Here is an 18,367-nt window from a genome sequence, read left to right as displayed (position 1 = left end):
ACTGTGCTTGGAGCACACCAAATGCCCGCTCCACGTCCTTGCGATACTCCTGTTGCTTTTCTGTGAAGAGAATCTGCTTGTTGTTCTGAGAGCTAGGGATGACACTTATAAGGGTTGCCCAAAGAAGGTAGATACCGTCTGCTAGATAGTAACCCATATTGTAGTCCCTACTATTAACATTGAAATGCACTTCTGGTGTAGTACCCCTAGATATGTTGTCGAACACATGTGATCGGTGAAGCATGTTTATGTCGTTGCACGACCCGGGCATGCCAAAGAATGCGTGCCAAATCCAAAGGTCAGCACTTGCAACTGCTTCAAGAATTATGGTGGGTTTCTTGTGGTGTCCTCAGTACTGACCGTGTAAAGCTGTAGGGTACTTCTCCCACTCCCAGTGCATGCAATCTATACTTCCAAGCATCCTAGGAAAACCTCGCTCTTTTGCTATGTGGAGGAGCCTAGCAATGTCCTCTGCATTAGGTTGTCTCAGGTAGATGTGTCCATATTTTTCAACAATGGTCCGAGTGAACTTGCTCACAGTTTCTAGGATTGTGCTCTCACCCATACGAATGTACTCATCTGAACGGTCAGCAGAGCCTCCATATGCTAGCATCAATAGCTGTTACCTTCCGAATTGTGGAGAGACCTGGAAGGCCGGCGGCGTTGGATGTCCTCTGGAAGTATGGGTTACTCTCTGCGACACCATGACAAATATCAATGAACATTGCTTTGGGCATTCGGAACCTGCACAAAGCATGAAGTGTCCATAAATCTCCTTGACATCAATGAGTTTTCTAAACATGCAATGGATGTAGGAACACAAACCGGCGACGGAACACGTCGTCACCATAGACTAGCTCATTAGCAAAATAATCAGCATACAACATACGATACCCACTGAACCTATCGCGGGGCACTGTCCGACGGCCGACCACCGATCCACCCCATCGTGGCTCCTCTTCTTCTTCGATCTTGGCAAGTTGAGCAATGGTGACTGCCATGGCTAGGTCGTCGTCTGTGTACCTAGCCATCAACTCACGACGACGCTTCCTCCAAGCCATACCTAAAAATTCTAGGAGCGAATAATGGTTAAATCAACAGCTCATCAATGTACCACAGTCGGAGGTTGCGGGAGTCGATGACGGAGCACCTCACGGCTTGGTGAACTTGGCCTCAGATCGCCACTCGAAGGAAGCAGAAGAGGTGGGGCCTGGGAGCGATCGTTTCTGTCGCCGATGGAAGGAAGACGAAGAGGCGGCGCCTAGGAGCAATGGTTTCTACGTGGGCAACAAAAGAACAAGGACAGCCCAACAAAGGCGCGAAGCAACGACCTCAGCGGGCCCAGCAAGCACGATGCGCAGCCTGTTCCGCGTGCTGCTGGAGATTGGCCAATTTGAAGTGTAAAAAATGGGTGGGCCTGGCCCCTAATATACACTACGGAGGGGCCTTCTCCTGGGGACAGTCCGAGGCCGGCCGGCGTCTCCCGCGTATCCGCTCCGGCGAGCACCAGGCTCCACACACTGTTTTCTGGTACGACTTCCGACCATGTCAAAAGTCTAAGAGATGTTTTCCAGTATCCAATATACTTGTTTGAAATCACCTTTTCTAATTCACACTCGACGATGTTGAAGATCAGAAACATGCGACACCTGTTCATGTCTATCATTTCTCAGTGCACATGTCAAATTTATCTTCTACTGAATGGGAAGCTTCCCCTATCACTTCCACACATCTCAGTTTGATCGGTTCCTATATAATATAAGACATTCGCTAGAAAACTTTTCCTGCAAAGGCGCATGAGGAGAAAATTATATGTTTCCTTACTGCTGAAGACTGATTTTTCTCTGACATTTGAAGACCATTCCTCGTTGTAATGTGTTGCTAACGAATTGTCTTCAGGCAGGGCCACTATATATATGGTGCAACACCTCTTGTGCTCTTCTGCTCAGTGATCGCTTGGACATAGTCATACGGCGTTCAGAAAATAAAAATCCAATGGTATATTCAGAAACAATCTGCCTTGTTTCTTCAGGTTTCTTTGTCTCGTTAGACTCTTAGTAATCGGTTTTATGTTTTTTCTGCAGGCTCAGTACAGAGACAATATCAAGTATGAAGAGGTTAGTTGCACAATAATTCTGTTGGCATGTTCATTTTGTTACCTTGATGCTTTCTTCTGATTCCATCAGTGTCTTTGCTAATACACTGCTGCACGCTTTGTACAGGGCTTCGTTGTGAATTCACGAGGAAACAGACTCTTCACCTGCAGGTGGATGCCGAAGGCATTGGAGCCCAGAGCTCTGATCTTTATCTGCCATGGTACCAACATCTTCTCCTTACAATCCTTCATTTTGTCTCTTGCTTGTGCCTTGATGAAAACTAAAAAAGCAACTTCTTTTCTTGGCTCAAATTTGCCAGGATACGGAGCTGAGTGTAGCATATCGATGGGAGGTAGAATCCTTAGTATCATAATTTATTCTGTTCATCAGAGAAAACCATCAACTACTAGCATGATAATCTGAAACTTAAAATACAGACACCGCTGCTCGATTAGTACACTCTGGATTTGCTGTTTACGGAATCGACCATGAGGGCCATGGTAAATCTTCAGGACCAAAAGGCTACATATCGAACTTCAGCGATGTCGTCAAGGACTGTTCTGACCATTTCAAGAGTGTCTGCGGTGAGGAGGAAGCTGTGAATCCCCGTTGTTATGTATCTAAATTATACTGCAGCATAGGACCTTCATAAATATTGTTTTTAACTTGCATAAGCATTTGCATTTTCAGAGAAGCAGGAGAACAGGTCAAAGAAGAGGTTCCTCTACGGCTTCTCCATGGGAGGGACCGTGGTGCTTCAGCTCCATAGGAAGGATCCTCTCTACTGGGACGGTGCCGTGTTGCTTGCTCCTATGTGCAAGGTCCTTATCCCGATTGAATTCTACAACAGAAAGAGCACGCCTCTATCTGCACCTCATGCTACCATTTAATTTCTTCGTGTCAATACAAGAGTCCCTCCTCTTAACGAAACACGTGCTCAGGCACGTTCTCAAAAGTCAATACAAGAGTCAAATGGTCTCAAGCCTCGTACCTAGATTTTTCTTTCCTCGATCGACTATAGATCGACTGTTTGTCTTGGTGTTTCTTTCTGTGTGATTGTTCCTGAGTGTGAGTAGACCCACGTGTATTTCTGAATGTTCTTATCAGAATGGTTGCTTTTGCTTACACTTTATTGTCTCATGATATCAGATCTTTGACAGCATGCGTCCCCACCCGATCGTCGTCAGTGCACTGAAGATGATCAGCGCCGTTGTGCCTAGCTGGAGAGTCATCCCTGCCACGGACATGATTGACAAAGTCTGCAAAGATCCCCAGTTCAAGAAAGAGGTAACAATGAAGAACTCCTTTTGTCATCCAGTAGGAAGAAGAAAGAAAATGAGCCGACTCAGAAAAGCTCGTTGCAATGGCAAGCATACTATTGTTGGTTGTCGCAGACGTATTCAGTGCCACTCGATCCGTGTCTGAATTCTTGTGCAGATCCGTTCCAACCCGTACATGTACAAGGGAAACCTCGCGCTGCAGACAGGCCGTGAGCTCCTCACGGTCAGCCTCGACATCGAGAAGAGCCTGCATGAGGTGAGGTGCTTTCGCCACTGTTAGACACCACATGCGGCGTTGAGAAAACCTGGACTCCTCCGTTGACCATGCTATATATTTCTGCCACTTTAACCATCCAACATCTTATCTCACAATGTGATTGTTGCCCCCTGTCAGGTGTCGTTGCCGTTCTTGGTCGTGCACGGCACCGACGACGTCGTAGCGGATCCCCTTGGGAGCAAGCTGCTGCATGAGAGGGCGTCGAGCAGGGACAAGACCCTGAAGCTGTACCCCGGGATGTGGCACGTGCTCATGGGTGAAGGGCCGGAGGACGTCGAGCGCGTCTTCGGCGACGTGATCTCGTGGCTCGAGGATAGAGTCGGCGGCACCGTCCCGGACAGCACGACGAAGCGTCATGAGATATGGTAGAAGAGAGGTTGTAGATAAGTTCATGCATGTATTCAAAGGAAGTTATGCTAAACATTGTGTCCTCACCCCTCCGGATTCCATTGATGAGGGAGGAGATTTTACACTATGGTCGAGTAGCGACCAAGCATGCTGTTATAGTCGAGTGTTGGGATGAGCTTAAAATACTTTGGTTATCCATGGAGGCTTTTCACCTCGCAGCTTGCATTGGGCGGACTATCAGACCACTGCCACTAGTGGGAGGCACGATAGATCACGGTGACTTTGGTTTTCCATGGAGGCTGCATGATGTGCGTGCGCCAACCGACATCTCCAGGGTTGTTGTTGGGTCAAGAAAAAGGCAGAGCGGCAGTTCCATGATTTGCTTCGGCCTGACGGAAAGACTTTCGCGAGGCCGGGACAGCGACGTGTCGCCGTCGATCGTCTCGCTCTCGCATCACACTGTGCAGCCCCCTGCTTAGCTCTTGTAATCCAGCAGGTTTTCAGATCCAAATCTCGAGCGGCGCAACGTCCGAGCAGTACGTACGCGCTGGATGCCGAAATGCGAATTGAATAATGCAGCAGCCGGGCCGTGCATGGGTCAGATCTGAAACCTCTGAACACTTCCAAGTCAAGCGTCCAACGACTCCCGTCCTAGTGCACGCAGGTCTCTGAAGTGCAGAGGGATGTTTTGCGTTTCGCACCTTGCGTCGTCTCGTTTAAGCAGAAGATGACTCGATTCTTTCGATAGTGACGCTAGAACACACATGGGGGATTCACACCTGACAAAACACCAGGATTCGGACCATAGTCATTAGCCATGAATAGTGTCATGATAATCTCGTCGGCGGCCAACTTTGTGCTAGTTTTTATCTAGCAGTACACAAACATCTACCATAGCATTTGTGGTATACGTGTGTGCATCTAATTTGTGTAACAACAGTGTAGTCATTAGCCATCAGACACGTGCGTCCCACGCTGCAAGAACCTTAATGATGTACAAGGGGAATGTCGCTAGGAATTCTGGAGTAGATAGACTGCAGTCTACAGGTTGCAACAGTTGATTTTCAAAATACAGGTTGCAAATTTTTTATGAGGAGGTTGCAATAGTTAGCTAGGCAAATGGAGCTAATTTGGATAATTGGCCAACCAAAAAGCAAATTACTGGAGGGCCAATTTGCAACGATCACACTGTTTGGCTGGCTCGTTTCTTCGTCTTCCCATGCCTACCTCCTCCTAACCCAGAGCACCGAGTCACCAACCACGCGCCCGCCACCGCCTCCGCCTGGCCGCTCTCCCGCCATGATGAAGCAGCTCCACAAGTCATCCCCCACCCACGCGCCGTCGCCGGCGCACGCTCCGGCGCCGAAGGCCGCCAAGCCTGCGCGCCCCGGCCCGCGCTCCTGGATCGGGTACCTCCTCCGCGAGCAGCGCCTCCTCTTCGTCCTCCTCGGCGCGCTCATCGCCTCCACCTTCTTCCTCCTCCGCCCCTACCTCTCGCTCTCCGCATCCTCCCACCTCCCCGACGCCCGCCCTCTCTTCTCCTTCGCCCGCTCCGGCGTCCCCGCCGGGTTCCGCCCGCCGCCGCGCCGGGTCGTCGTCACCGGCGGGGCCGGGTTCGTCGGCAGCCACCTCGTGGATCGGCTGCTGGAGCAGGGCGACAGCGTGATCGTTGTCGACAATTTCTTCACGGGCAGGAAGGAGAACGTCGCGCACCACCTCCGGAACCCGAGGTTCGAGCTGCTCCGCCACGATGTTGTCGAGCCAATCCTCCTCGAGGTCGACCGGATCTACCACCTCGCGTGCCCCGCGTCGCCAGTGCACTACAAGTACAACCCGATCAAGACGATCATATCCTTCATTCCCGGATCTGCATCTTCTTTGATTTTGCTTACATTGAAAGCGACTTGATCTGATCGCCATGTTCTCTTTTTGTTGGTGGGTGGGTGGATGGTAAATATGCCCGAAACAATTCGGATACAATAGAGGATCTGGGGAGTGGGAAGACAGACAAAGTGTTGTTAGCTCCTGTCAAGCATAAAACAGTTTGGTCAAATTCGGCTTTCTGTGTTTTAGTAGTTTTACTGTCAAATCTAGATTTGCTTAAGGCGCACAAAAAGATCCACGGGGTATAATAAAATACCAATTTAGATAACATTGACTGGGCATAGTTAAAGATCAATTTGGATAACATCATCTTCTTGCTCTTGTTTAACTGAATATTGTTGTAATATTGAGCTAGGAATTGGGGCACTGCAGTTTAGTAATTTCAAATTAAATCTAAAGGAAGTCCTGCTGTAGACGAGTAGATCCTTGATATTGTTTTCTCCGTGTGTGGCTTTGGGAGTCACTTTTGTATACGAGGGGTGGCCATCACCATTTATTTATCCGTTCATTATTTGTACAAGTGTTCTGTATGTCAATAATTTCGAAAATGAGCTTCTTAACAATTAAGTACAAGACAAATGTCATGGGTACCTTGAATATGTTGGGTCTGGCAAAGCGAATTGGTGCAAGGTTCTTGTTGACTAGCACAAGTGAAGTTTATGGTGATCCACTTGAGCATCCACAGAAGGAGACTTACTGGGGGAATGTTAATCCTATAGGTACACAGTGACATGCTCACCCAGTTATTGCCTTCTAAGCCTCTTTATTCTGTTCAAAGCATCAGATAGCACCTCCTGAAAAATTAACCCTTGTCATTCTCAGGTGTTAGGAGCTGTTATGATGAGGGGAAGAGAACAGCAGAAACTTTAACCATGGACTATCACCGTGGTGGTGGCGTTGAGGTAATCTAGTCTGTGTAGTCGAATCTTGTATCTTGTGATTTGACAAGAAATTTCTTGTATAGGATTTGAAGCCTTTCACTTTTTTGTTTTACATTTACTTGACCAAAATTTCTTGTATAGGCTTTGAAGCCTTTCAGTTTTTTGTTTTACATTTACTTGATCGGCAAAATAAATAAACTCAGTGAAACACAATCTAAACTTCATATCATAAATGATCAATTCTGCTTTAGGATTTCTTGATTATTGAAACAATCTGGAAAGATGTGGTTCTATTATGGACAAATATTTCAGGAAAGCCTAGAAGGTTGTAAATGTTCTTATTTCCCAATTGGCATTGTGGATTTATTTCATTAACAGTTACTCTAGGGCTGATATATATTTATTATTTGCATTAACATGCTGTACGCGCAATCTTGTTTTGATCAATCTGAAGATGAATATAAAACAAAACGGTACAGCTCTGTATTTGTTATCAGTGGAGCTTTGTGTCTTGCTCATTATCACTTGTTGAATATCTTTCACTAACTGAAATATACACAGGTGCGTATTGCTCGCATTTTCAATACATATGGTCCTCGTATGTGCCTTGATGATGGCCGTGTGGTCAGCAATTTTGTTGCACAGGTCTGTTTGTCACGTGTTGTGGGTTTTATTTTCCATAGCTATGGGTTATTGCACATTTAAACATCACTATGGTTCTACCTGCAGGCACTACGTAGACAACCAATGACAGTTTATGGTGATGGGAAACAAACTCGAAGTTTCCAATATGTTTCTGATCTGGTAAGCATAAATAGTCTTATTGTGCTATGTGCGTGGTCTGTGATTGTTAGATGTAATTCTTCTGTGCTGTTGTTCCCTATCGCAAGTGATCTGGGCAACACTTTCTTGTGCAGTTCTATATCCTAAGAAACAAAACAAAATTAAGTGTTATCCACAGAACTTTCTTATGCTTCCTCCAGACTTTTCACTGTCCAGCCTCATGGTAATGGTTACCAGCACATATTAGCCGTTATATTGTTGCCACTTCTTTTTTTCCAATTTGGAGAGTGAATTTCCTGTGGCTTCGATCTTATCTTGCGCTTTGCTTATATTTATAAATAAAGTCAGGCAGGTGGGGGATCCCCCCCCCCCCCCCCCGCCCGTCAGACCCATGGATCCACATACTTTTGCATGCCTATTATTAAGTTTTTCATATTTTTTCCCATATATCTTTTTAGGTCGCTGGACTTATGGCTCTCATGGAGAGTGATCATATCGGTCCATTTAACTTGGGAAACCCAGGAGAGTTTACCATGTTGGAGCTAGCACAGGTATGTAACAGATGGTTTCAAATATTGTTTTTTATCTTGAAATGGTACAAAGCTGACCATCATGCCTTTTTCCAGGTTGTGAAGGAAACAATTGATCCAATGGCAACCATTGAGTTCAAACCCAATACGGCTGATGATCCCCATATGAGAAAGCCAGATATCACCAAGGCCAAGCAGCTGCTACATTGGGAGCCAAAGGTTTCTCTCAAGGAAGGCCTTCCGTTAATGGTGACAGACTTCCGTCAAAGGATCTCGGATGAGTAACCGAAGAAATGTTGTGATATTGGTGACGCATTTGATTCTGAATGATGCTGCGAGAAGCTCTTCACCAACTGTAGCCGTGCAGTACAATTTACTGTATACATGGTAGATTCTGTAGAATCACGTAGGCCCCATTTGAACTATGGGGATCCAGTAGTTTTTCTACGGGAATGGCACTTTTCCCTGTGAAATAGCTGCAAAGTTCATGTGAAATTCATATTAATTTTATTTGTGCATTGGCGAGAGTACAGAAATAGTTGATTATTTTTTGTGCATGTGTGGAAGCATTCCAGATGTTGTCAACTGGTGGGTGAGAGGTAGGATATAATGCTGTATTTCATGAGGTTTTGTAGCATGACATTATGGATGCTTCATTATGTGAAAAATGTAATTGAATGCGTTTTACCAGCTCCGTTATATACGCAACTGTCAACCTACAAATTCCACTTTTATTATTGAACAAGTTAACAAACCATGTATACCATGTATCTGAATGGTTTTCGGATACAAATTGCTCATCTAAGTTCATTCTCCAACAACTAGAAACCAAATTCATGTTTCTTCAAATTCTGACTGTAACCTCCTATTTGAGATGCACACTGAAAGCGAGCTTCCTGCTCGAGCTGACATTACCACCCTTTTCAGGTACACCTGCCGCTCTGACAACGGCGAAACCAGCGGCGCCGCTGTACCGCCCCGTCCCTCCGACCACCGCGATGTGAGACTCCTCCTGGTCGTCGCGACGGACGCCGAAGAACCTGAGGCTGTCTTCCGCGCCGTCGCCGGCAAACGAGGCCCTCACGGCCACCATGTGGCTGCTGTTGTCTGCCAAGCTAGTGACGAGGACGCCCTGCAGCCTCCCTTCCAAAGGCAGCCCGAACTCCTTCCTGCCGCGGAGCTCCTCGTCGACGATGGTCACCGTGCCTGCCCGGAGCGCGCCTGGCCGCGTCAGGGCGCGCAGCCAGCTGCCGTGGTGGCTGATCGGGCCCTCACTGGTGAAGACAGCGTGCCGTGAGGAAGCAGCTGTGGCCTTGGGCGTTGCGTGGCCGGCGGTGTACAGTGTGATCATCTGGCCGGAGCTGTGGGACGGGGGCGGGGGGATGTGACGTTCCGCCCGGCCGGCGGTCGCCGTGCTTGTCACGGCCAGTAGGAATGCGAGAGCAGTGCAGGCTTCCTTGAAGACGCGAGTACAGGATCGCGCGTGCATCTTGGCTCGGTCATGCGAGTGTTTTGTGTTTGATCGGTGCGTGCCTGCAAAGACTTGGTTTAGGTGATCTAGAGGGCAAATGGTTGGATAAGTAAGAACAAAGTGAGTTGGTTTGAGCCAAACCACTCCATTAGGACTGTTGGAGTAGCAGAAACAACTCTGAGAACTGCTGCTGTGTGCTGTCTGGGTCTCTCTCTCTCTCTCTTTTTTTTTTGAAAAGCGTGCTGTCTGGGTCGTGGAAATTCGCTTCCACCTGCAGGCTAGCAGCTAGCCGACCTAGCCTCAGAGTATACGCCTTTAAGGATGGTTTACGTATTTTAGGAAGAAGCGAATGCTCCGGAAGTCTGGAGTCTGGGCGCGACTGCGCACTTTTATTTCGGGCCCAGTGGGCAGTGGGCCGTCATGCCCTCTTCAAGTCACGTCCTGCATTCACTTCCCCCCTGCTTCCCCTCCGCTCCCAAATTTGTTGCGGCGGGAGAGAGAGACACCGCGCGTAGAAACCGGCGGCGGCGGGCGGTAGCGGCGATGAGGATCGAGGAGGTGCAGTCGACGTCGAAGAAGCAGCGCATCGCCACCCACACCCACATCAAGGGCCTCGGCCTCGACGTAGCTGCCCCCATCCCTCCCGCTTCTCCGTTCCCCCTTTCCCGCGAGGGGAGGGGTTTTTCTAGGGTTTTAGCTTCTGTGTGTCCCTGTAGATCCTCAAGGCTTGGTTTGTGTTTGTTCTGTGGGAGCAGGCCAATGGGGCGGCGATTGCCATGGCGTCGGGGTTCGTGGGGCAGGTGGAGGCGCGGGAGGCGTGCGGCCTGATAGTCGACATGATACGCCAGAAGAAGATGGCCGGCCGCGCGCTGCTCCTTGCGGGCCCGCCCGCCACGGGAAAGACGGCGCTCGCGCTCGGCGTCTCCCAGGAGCTCGGCAGCAAGGTGCGTGGCTTCAATTGCTCCGCCTCCTCGCACGAATCAGCTATTCGTTTTGGTGGTATAGCTAGGGTTTTATTCCTTTCCGCTGTCCTTCCTTGTGGGTGATAATGTTCAATCTCGTACCACGGAATTATGCTTTGTGAGAATTTACATATAGTTTGCTGTATTGACATGTGGAGTACCAGTTTTATAGCTAAATTGGAGTAACCACCTTAAGTCTTTATTAGAGGGTGGTGGTTGTGGGAATGAAGACATGCTCTGATAATAATACGCTACCTTCATCAAGTTTTCTGTATTTGTTTGTGAATTAGCCTGTTTGATGAACCTCTTGATGTTGAATTGCTTATCAGACTTCGCAAAATAGTCTCTGGCAAATTTCTTTATTTCTGTTTGTGAATTAGCCTGTTTGGTGAAACCACCTCTAGATGTGGAATTTCTTATCAGACTTCTCAAAAAGTTTGTCTACGAAGTTCATACCAAGTTCATGCTTTTTAGCAGACAATGTTTATTGGAGCCATGTGGTTAGATTTCATGTTCTACTAATTGAATTGGTGCTTTAGAGAAACATCTTACCCAATAAAATTCTATTGATTTTGTTTTTTTAATGCTAATTTGTGTTGATCTCATCCAGTGATTCGCTCCCTTGTCTTGCTATTCTGCAATGCAGGTCCCTTTCTGTCCTATGGTAGGATCGGAAGTGTACTCCTCAGAGGTCAAGAAAACTGAGGTGCTGATGGAAAATTTTCGCAGAGCTATAGGCTTGCGTATAAAGGAAAACAAAGAGGTTTATGAAGGAGAGGTAAGTAATAAGTTTGAATACCATGTTATGCTTAAATTAGTGTTTCCCTTGATGTACCAACAGATTTTATAATAACTTCGATAATGGATGCTTTCATGGATTGATCATTGTTGCTCTGCTCCTAGGTTACTGAACTTTCCCCAGAAGAGGCTGAGAGTACAACAGGTGGATACGCAAAAAGCATTAGCCATGTAATCATAGGTCTAAAGACTGTTAAAGGGACTAAGCAACTGAAGTTAGATCCTTCAATTTATGATGCTTTAATCAAAGAAAAGGTAACTTCCTGCTTCGCTACCACTTCCCTTCTGCTACACCTTTGGATTACATTTTGACTCTTCATAATATTGGGTTGGTATAATTGCTTTTTTTTTTTTGCTCAAATGAAGTATCAGCACACATGTTTAACCTTTGGTTGAATCTTATTGAGAATTTACTCATTGGAAAATTCTATGCTAAGCCACTGTTTGATGTCCTGATGGAAACTGGTCCTTCTGGAGTTATGTAGCTCTGTTGACATTGAAAAATGATAGCCGTATATTTGCTTTCTGGGCTGCTATGTCTATTCTCCTATCAGCATTTGTTGCTTTAGGCTACTGATTGGTTCCAAATGGAATGCAGGTGGCAGTGGGTGATGTTATATACATTGAAGCAAATAGTGGTGCAGTGAAAAGAGTTGGTAGATGCGATTCTTTTGCTACAGAATATGATCTTGAAGCTGAGGAGTATGTTCCAATCCCGAAAGGTGAAGTCCATAAGAAAAAGGAAATAGTACAGGTATTGTTCAGATGCTATTTTTAACTTTAATTTTCATTTGCTTTTGAAAGTGAACTTCTCACAATTTCAAAATTGAATATTCATAACTGGAACCAGCGGTGGATCTGCAGGGGGCACGCTGTAGCACCCCCCTCAGCCCATGTATGTCCCATGTAAAATTATTGTTTTTGTTCCTAGGCGGCTAGGTTCATCTATAACACCACCTTCCTGCTGATTCTGGATCCGCTACTGATTGAAACACTATATTGCAGACACTGTTGTTGTCTCCACTTTCCAAAATGCAAATTTGGACCACTGGTTTCTATTGATGTAGACTGATTTCTATTATCAATATGTTGGTTAAAAGCTATTAGAACATATTGCAAATTGTTATATCGTGGATGGCAATTTTATCTGCAAATTTTTTCTAATTGTTTTCCTTCAATCTTTACTACAACAACAACAACAACAACTTAGCCTTTTGTCCTAAACAAGTTGGGGTAGGCTAGAGATGAAACCCACGGAAAACAAGAATAAGAAACATAAAAAGGGCACAAGCCAAAGGAAGAGTTAGGGGTTAAACAAAAAGTAACAAATGTCACGGTTCAGGTACGTTAATTGCTAATCTCCAAGCGCTCTTATCCATAGCTAATTCCTTAGCGATATTTCACTCCTTAAGGTCTCTCTTAACCGTCTCGTCCCAAGTTAGTCTAGGTCTACCTCTACCTCTCTTTACATTATCGCCCCGCTTTAAAACTCCACTACGCACCGGCGCCTCGGGAGGCCTCCGTTGTACGTGTCCAAACCATCTCAACCGATGTTGAATCAACTTCTCCTCGATAGGTGCCACCCCGACCCTATCTCGAATCTCTTCATTCCGGACTCTATCCTTTCTTGTATGCCCGCAAACCCAACGCAGCATACGCATCTCTGCTACACTCAGTTGCTGGATATGTCGCCTTTTTGTAGGCCAACATTCAGCACCGTATAGCATCGCCGGGCGAATCGCCGTCCTATAGAACTTACCTTTTAGCCTCTGTGGCACCTTCTTGTCACAGAGGATGCCAGAAGCCTGCCGCCACTTCAACCAACCGGCTGAAATTCTATGTCTAACATCTTCATCAATGTCTCCATCTTTCTGAAGCATTGATCCTAGATACCGGAAAGTATCCTTCTTGGCCACCACTTGACCTTCGAGGCTAACGTCCCCATCCTCATGCCTAGTCGGGCTAAAGTCGCACATCATATACTCGGTCTTGGTCCTACTCAGTCTGAATCCCCTCGACTCTAATATGTGTCTCCACAGCTCTAACTTCATATTAACCCCTGCCCTACTCTCGTCAACTAGCACCACATCATCAGCAAAGAGCATACACCAAGGGATATCACCCTGTATGTCCCTTGTGACCTCATCCATCACCAAAGCAAATAGATAAGGGCTCAATGCTGACCCCTGATGTAGTCCTATTTTAATTGGAAAGTCACTGGTATCACCATCACATGTTCGGACACAAGTCATCGCATCCTTGTACATATCCTTGATGAGGGTAATATACTTAGTTGGGACTTTGTGTTTTTCCAAGGCCCACCACATCACGTCTCTCGGTACTTTGTCATACGCCTTCTCTAGGTCAATAAAGACCATGTGTAAGTCCTTCTTCTCCTCTCTATATCTCTCCATCAACTGTCGTACTAAGAAAATCGCCTCCATGGTCGACCTCCCAGGCATGAACCCAAACTGGTTTTGGGTCACCCTTGTCAATCTTCTTAGTCGATGCTCGATAACCCTCTCCCAAAGCTTCATCGTATGGCTCATCAGCTTAATCCCCCGGTAGTTAGTACAACTTTGAACATCTCCCTTGTTCTTGAAGATCGGTACTAAAATACTTCTCCTCCATTCCTCCGGCATCTTGTTTGACCGGAAAATTAGGTTAAAAAGCTTAGTTAACCATACTACCGCCCTCTCGCCCAGGCATCTCCACACCTCAATGGGGATGCCATCGGGACCCATCGCTTTACCTCCCTTCATCCTCTTCAAAGCCTCCCCGATCTCTGTCTCCTGAATCCTCCTCACAAAGCGTCTGTTGGTATCATCAAATGAGTCGTCCAACACGAAAGTAGGACCCTCATTTTCCCCATTAAACAACTTGTCGAAGTATTCTCGCCATCTGTCCTTGATCTCCTCATCCTTCACCAGAAGTCGATCTGTCTCATCCTTGATGCATTTGATTTGGTTTATGTCTCTTGTCTTCCTCTCGCGGGTCCTAGCTATCCTATAAATGTCCTTCTCTCCTTCCTTCGTACCTAGCCGTTGATAAAGGTCATCAAAAGCCTGACCTTTCGCTACACTTACAGCTCGCTTTGCAGACCTCTTCGCTAATCTATAGCCCTCGATGTTGGTTGCGCTCTTGTCGAGGTGAAGGCGTTTGAAACACTCCTTCTTCTCCTTAATAGCCCTTTGCACCTCGTCATTCCACCACCAAGTCTCTTTCACTTCCTGCTTGCCTCCCCTACTCACACCAAACACTTCTGAAGCCACCTTCCGAACACATGTCGCCATCTTTAGCCACATATCATCTACATCTGCCCCTTCTTCCCAAGTCCCCTCGCCTAGCACCCTCTCCTTAAACGTTTGTGCCTCTTCCCCTCTAAGCTTCCACCACTTCGTTCTCGCAATCTTGGCACGTTTGTCCCGGTGGGTACGTACCCGAAAACGAAAATCCGCCACCACAAGCTTGTGTTGGGGGACAACACACTCCCCAGGTATCACCTTACAATCTAAGCAGGCGCGTCTATCCTCTCTCCGAGCAAGGATAAAATCGATTTGGCTCGAGTATTGTCCACTATGGAAGGTCACTAGATGGGACTCCCTCTTTCTAAAGAGGGTATTTGCTAACAGCAGTTCATAGGCCAACGCAAAATTCAAAACATCCTCTCCCCCCTCGTTCCTACTACCATACCCGAAACCCCTGTGTACTCGCTCATATCCTACATTAGTCGCACCCACATGGCCATTGAGGTCTCCTCCTATGAAGAGCTTCTCACTGATAGGCACGGTACTAACCATGCTATCAAGATCTTCTCAGAATTGACTCTTGGAGCTCTCACTCAGACCTACCTGAGGGGCATAGGCACTGATCACATTCAGGACCAAATCTCCAATGACCAACCGCACTAGGATAATCCGGTCGCTTTGCCTCCTAACATCTACAACCCCATCCTTAAGGCTCTTATCGATCAAGATGCCTACACCATTCCTACCCGAAGTTGTCCCCGTGTACCAAAGCTTGAAGCCAGAACCCTCCACCTCCTTCGCCTTCTGGCCCTTCCATTTAGTCTCCTGCACGCATAGAATATTTACACGTCTCCTAATTGCTACATCGACTAGTTCTCTTAACTTACCTGTTAGAGACCCTACGTTCCAACTACCTAGACGAATTCTAGTTGGCTCGGCTAGCTTCCTTACCCTTCGCACCCGTCGAGGGAAATGCGAAGACCCTTGCTCAATTTTCACTACACCCGGGCGCAGATGTAGCGCGCCACAGAGGCTGCGACGACCCGACCCTTGCTCACTTATCATCGTACCCGGATCACGATACGACGCGCCCCTGAGGGGATGACGACCCGGCCCTTGCTCATTTAACACCACACCCGGGTTCCGATGTAGCGCGTCGCTAAGAGGGTTACGCCCCAGCGAATTTCTTATGGGTTTCATTTCCATTAGAGTGGCTGATTTTTACGCTGGTTCGCCAAACCTAACACAACCCTCCACATTTTCTCATCGCGGGCTTGGGACCGGCAACGGCAGTGTTTTTCCTTCAATCTTTATGCTACCTTATTCATCTTTTCTTTTAATTGGAGATGCATTCATGGTCGACAAATCAGCCAGTTAGGAGATAGATTTGTTTGGACAATCATATAAGATGGGCAAACCAGATTGCCACAGCAACAAATATGGTCCAATAATAAATATTGTTTCTTGGTAAAATGATATATGTATAAATAATTAAATATAGTTTCAAACAAAGATTAATTGCTATTTGAGCTCATGCATGCATCTGCCCAAGTCCTTTCAACAAGAACCTCCTTGATCCATTAGCTCTGTTCTATCATTGCAACTACTACTACCTAACAAAGTTACAGGTGAATTCAATTGGAAGATTACCCAGTCTTTTATTATCTCTGGGAGGATGGTATTTTTTAATGCAATAGCCGATAACAATCAATGTTCCTATTTGCTTCCTGTATTCTTATGCTCTTGTTCTGAAAAGATAATAACCTTCTCATCATTTATGCAGGATGTCACACTTCATGACCTGGATGCTGCAAATGCTCAGCCACAAGGAGGCCAAGATATTTTATCACTTATGGGCCAAATGATGAAGCAGCGAAAGACTGAAATCACCGACAAGCTACGCCAAGAAATTAATAAGGTTTTCTTTTTTTAACTGACAACTTTGGACTATTTAGGCAATCATATAAGAATCTACGCCTGATTTTTATTCTATGGTGACAGGTGGTAAACAGATATATCGACGAAGGAATTGCAGAGCTTGTGCCTGGTGTTTTGTTCATTGATGAGGTATTATCCTATTTTATTGAAAATCCCCTGTTCTCACATGTTAGAAAAAATTTTAGTTGGAATAGCTTTTCTTTTTATTGCTAAAGATATTTATTATTGTGGAGCACTGCCACATTTGTTGAACTCAATCATGTTTTCTGTTTATTCAAAACTAATTAATAATAACATTTTTTCAGGTCCACATGTTGGACATTGAATGCTTTTCTTATCTGAATCGTGCACTGGAGAGCCCATTATCACCGATTGTGATACTTGCTACAAATAGGGGAATATGTAATGTAAGGTAAGCAATTTTCTTTGCCACTTCAATTACCCTGCACCTAACTGCAGTACCAGCATACACCCACACTTGTCTAGTTAATTGCATTTTACATGTTTAATGAATCTTGTAATGTTTTTACCCAGAGGTACTGATATGACAAGTCCACATGGTATACCAGTTGACCTTCTAGATAGGCTGGTGATTATTCGAACAGAAACATATGGCCCTACTGAGATGATCCAGGTTCTTACTTATTCTGGTCTAATTTCTATCAGATTTTCCTGTCTAGAATTTGCTTTTAATGTTTGTTTATTGCCTGTTACAGATACTAGCTATCCGAGCACAAGTGGAAGAGATTGATATTGATGAAGAGAGTCTTGCTTATTTAGGAGAGATCGGACAACAGACTTCTTTGAGGTATGGTCTTTGGGTTTCTTCATAGGTGTTATTGCTTCGTATCATATTATGGGGTGTTCCCAATGCACATTCACATTCATAGAGGAACTAACTGATTTCAAATATAAATTCAATTCGCTTTTTAGTCTCCAGAAATTAGGTGTATGCTTTGCATCACAAAAATAAGAATTCATGTCACTAGTTCATTGTCGCAATCCCCCCACCCCCATCACTCATAAGGTAATAAATGACGGTAATAATATCTTCAATTCCTCCGCAGACATGCTATTCAGCTGCTATCACCTGCCAGTGTGGTTGCAAAGACTAATGGAAGAGAGAAGATCTGCAAGGTATATCTACCGAATTTTCACTAAAATGTTCTCTGTTCCTCAGCTGCTTCTTGTGCTTGCAAGCTTATATCTCTGAACCTGTGATCTTTATCAGGCTGATCTTGAGGAAGTTAGCGGACTCTATTTGGACGCCAAATCGTCTGCTCGTCTTCTCCAGGAGCAACAAGAAAGATACATCACTTAGATTTCCCATGTTGTAGAAGTCCCCGAGAAAAACGTAGTTGTCGACTCTAGTCATGTACACTGCATCGGTCTGGTTCACAGGTGCAGAGTCTTCGAGAGCACATTTGAGGGGTGATTTTTGTACTGGCTGCTTTGGACTTTGTAGTCTCCAGCGAAGACTCGATTCCGGCATATTGTTTGTTCACATACTGTTGGCAGATTAGATTGGTGCAAGAATTATCGTGTATTTTTACCCTTGCTAATCAATGCCCGATTCCGTGTGCTCACGAGTACAGTTTACCATCATTGGTCACGAAAAAACTCCTTTTGAATTTTGACCATGGAGAAGATCTCTAGAAGGCAACTGTAATGTATTTATTTGAAATACCTACACCTATGAAAGAATAACAAATATTTCAATATATTATGTTTCAAGGTAAACCTATAGGCATGGAAGTACAGTTGTCTAGTGTCTCATGTAAAAGAGAGTAAGAAGGACGTGTCGGTCTGTTGAAAATATTGACTGCATTTTGTTGCAAGAATCATTCTATCTTACGCTGAATTATTTTTTT

At 45.7% G+C, this 18,367-nt stretch overlaps 3 protein-coding genes across 3 annotated transcripts; all 3 read left to right on the top strand.

The window, feature by feature from the left end:
• Positions 1-1,959: 1,959 nt before the first annotated feature.
• Positions 1,960-4,159, top strand: LOC112895038 (caffeoylshikimate esterase-like). Its single transcript, XM_025962903.1, has 9 exons — positions 1,960-1,998; positions 2,085-2,117; positions 2,223-2,316; positions 2,416-2,448; positions 2,534-2,680; positions 2,787-2,917; positions 3,246-3,383; positions 3,534-3,632; positions 3,771-4,159. The coding sequence occupies exons 1-9, from the start codon at positions 1,996-1,998 to the stop codon at positions 4,020-4,022; spliced, it is 930 nt and encodes a 309-aa protein (XP_025818688.1). The 5' UTR covers positions 1,960-1,995; the 3' UTR covers positions 4,023-4,159.
• Positions 4,160-5,219: 1,060 nt separating this feature from the next.
• On the top strand, positions 5,220-8,769 carry LOC112894441 (UDP-glucuronic acid decarboxylase 1-like). Its single transcript, XM_025962160.1, has 7 exons — positions 5,220-5,849; positions 6,457-6,604; positions 6,708-6,787; positions 7,328-7,411; positions 7,496-7,570; positions 8,008-8,100; positions 8,176-8,769. The coding sequence occupies exons 1-7, from the start codon at positions 5,301-5,303 to the stop codon at positions 8,362-8,364; spliced, it is 1,218 nt and encodes a 405-aa protein (XP_025817945.1). The 5' UTR covers positions 5,220-5,300; the 3' UTR covers positions 8,365-8,769.
• Positions 8,770-9,999: 1,230 nt separating this feature from the next.
• Positions 10,000-18,098, top strand: LOC112895932 (ruvB-like protein 1). Its single transcript, XM_025963945.1, has 12 exons — positions 10,000-10,174; positions 10,306-10,494; positions 11,159-11,290; positions 11,416-11,565; positions 11,909-12,064; positions 16,342-16,476; positions 16,560-16,625; positions 16,802-16,908; positions 17,031-17,130; positions 17,213-17,304; positions 17,564-17,633; positions 17,728-18,098. Exons 1-12 carry the CDS (start codon positions 10,094-10,096, stop codon positions 17,815-17,817), a joined length of 1,368 nt encoding a protein of 455 aa, XP_025819730.1. The 5' UTR covers positions 10,000-10,093; the 3' UTR covers positions 17,818-18,098.
• The last annotated feature ends 269 nt before the right edge of the window (positions 18,099-18,367 follow it).

Source organism: Panicum hallii, chromosome 5 (assembly GCF_002211085.1).
Source record: "Panicum hallii strain FIL2 chromosome 5, PHallii_v3.1, whole genome shotgun sequence".
NCBI lineage: Eukaryota > Viridiplantae > Streptophyta > Magnoliopsida > Poales > Poaceae > Panicum > Panicum hallii.
The sequence above is the reverse complement of the archived record's forward strand: the minus strand, read 5'-3'. Positions and strand labels throughout refer to the sequence as shown.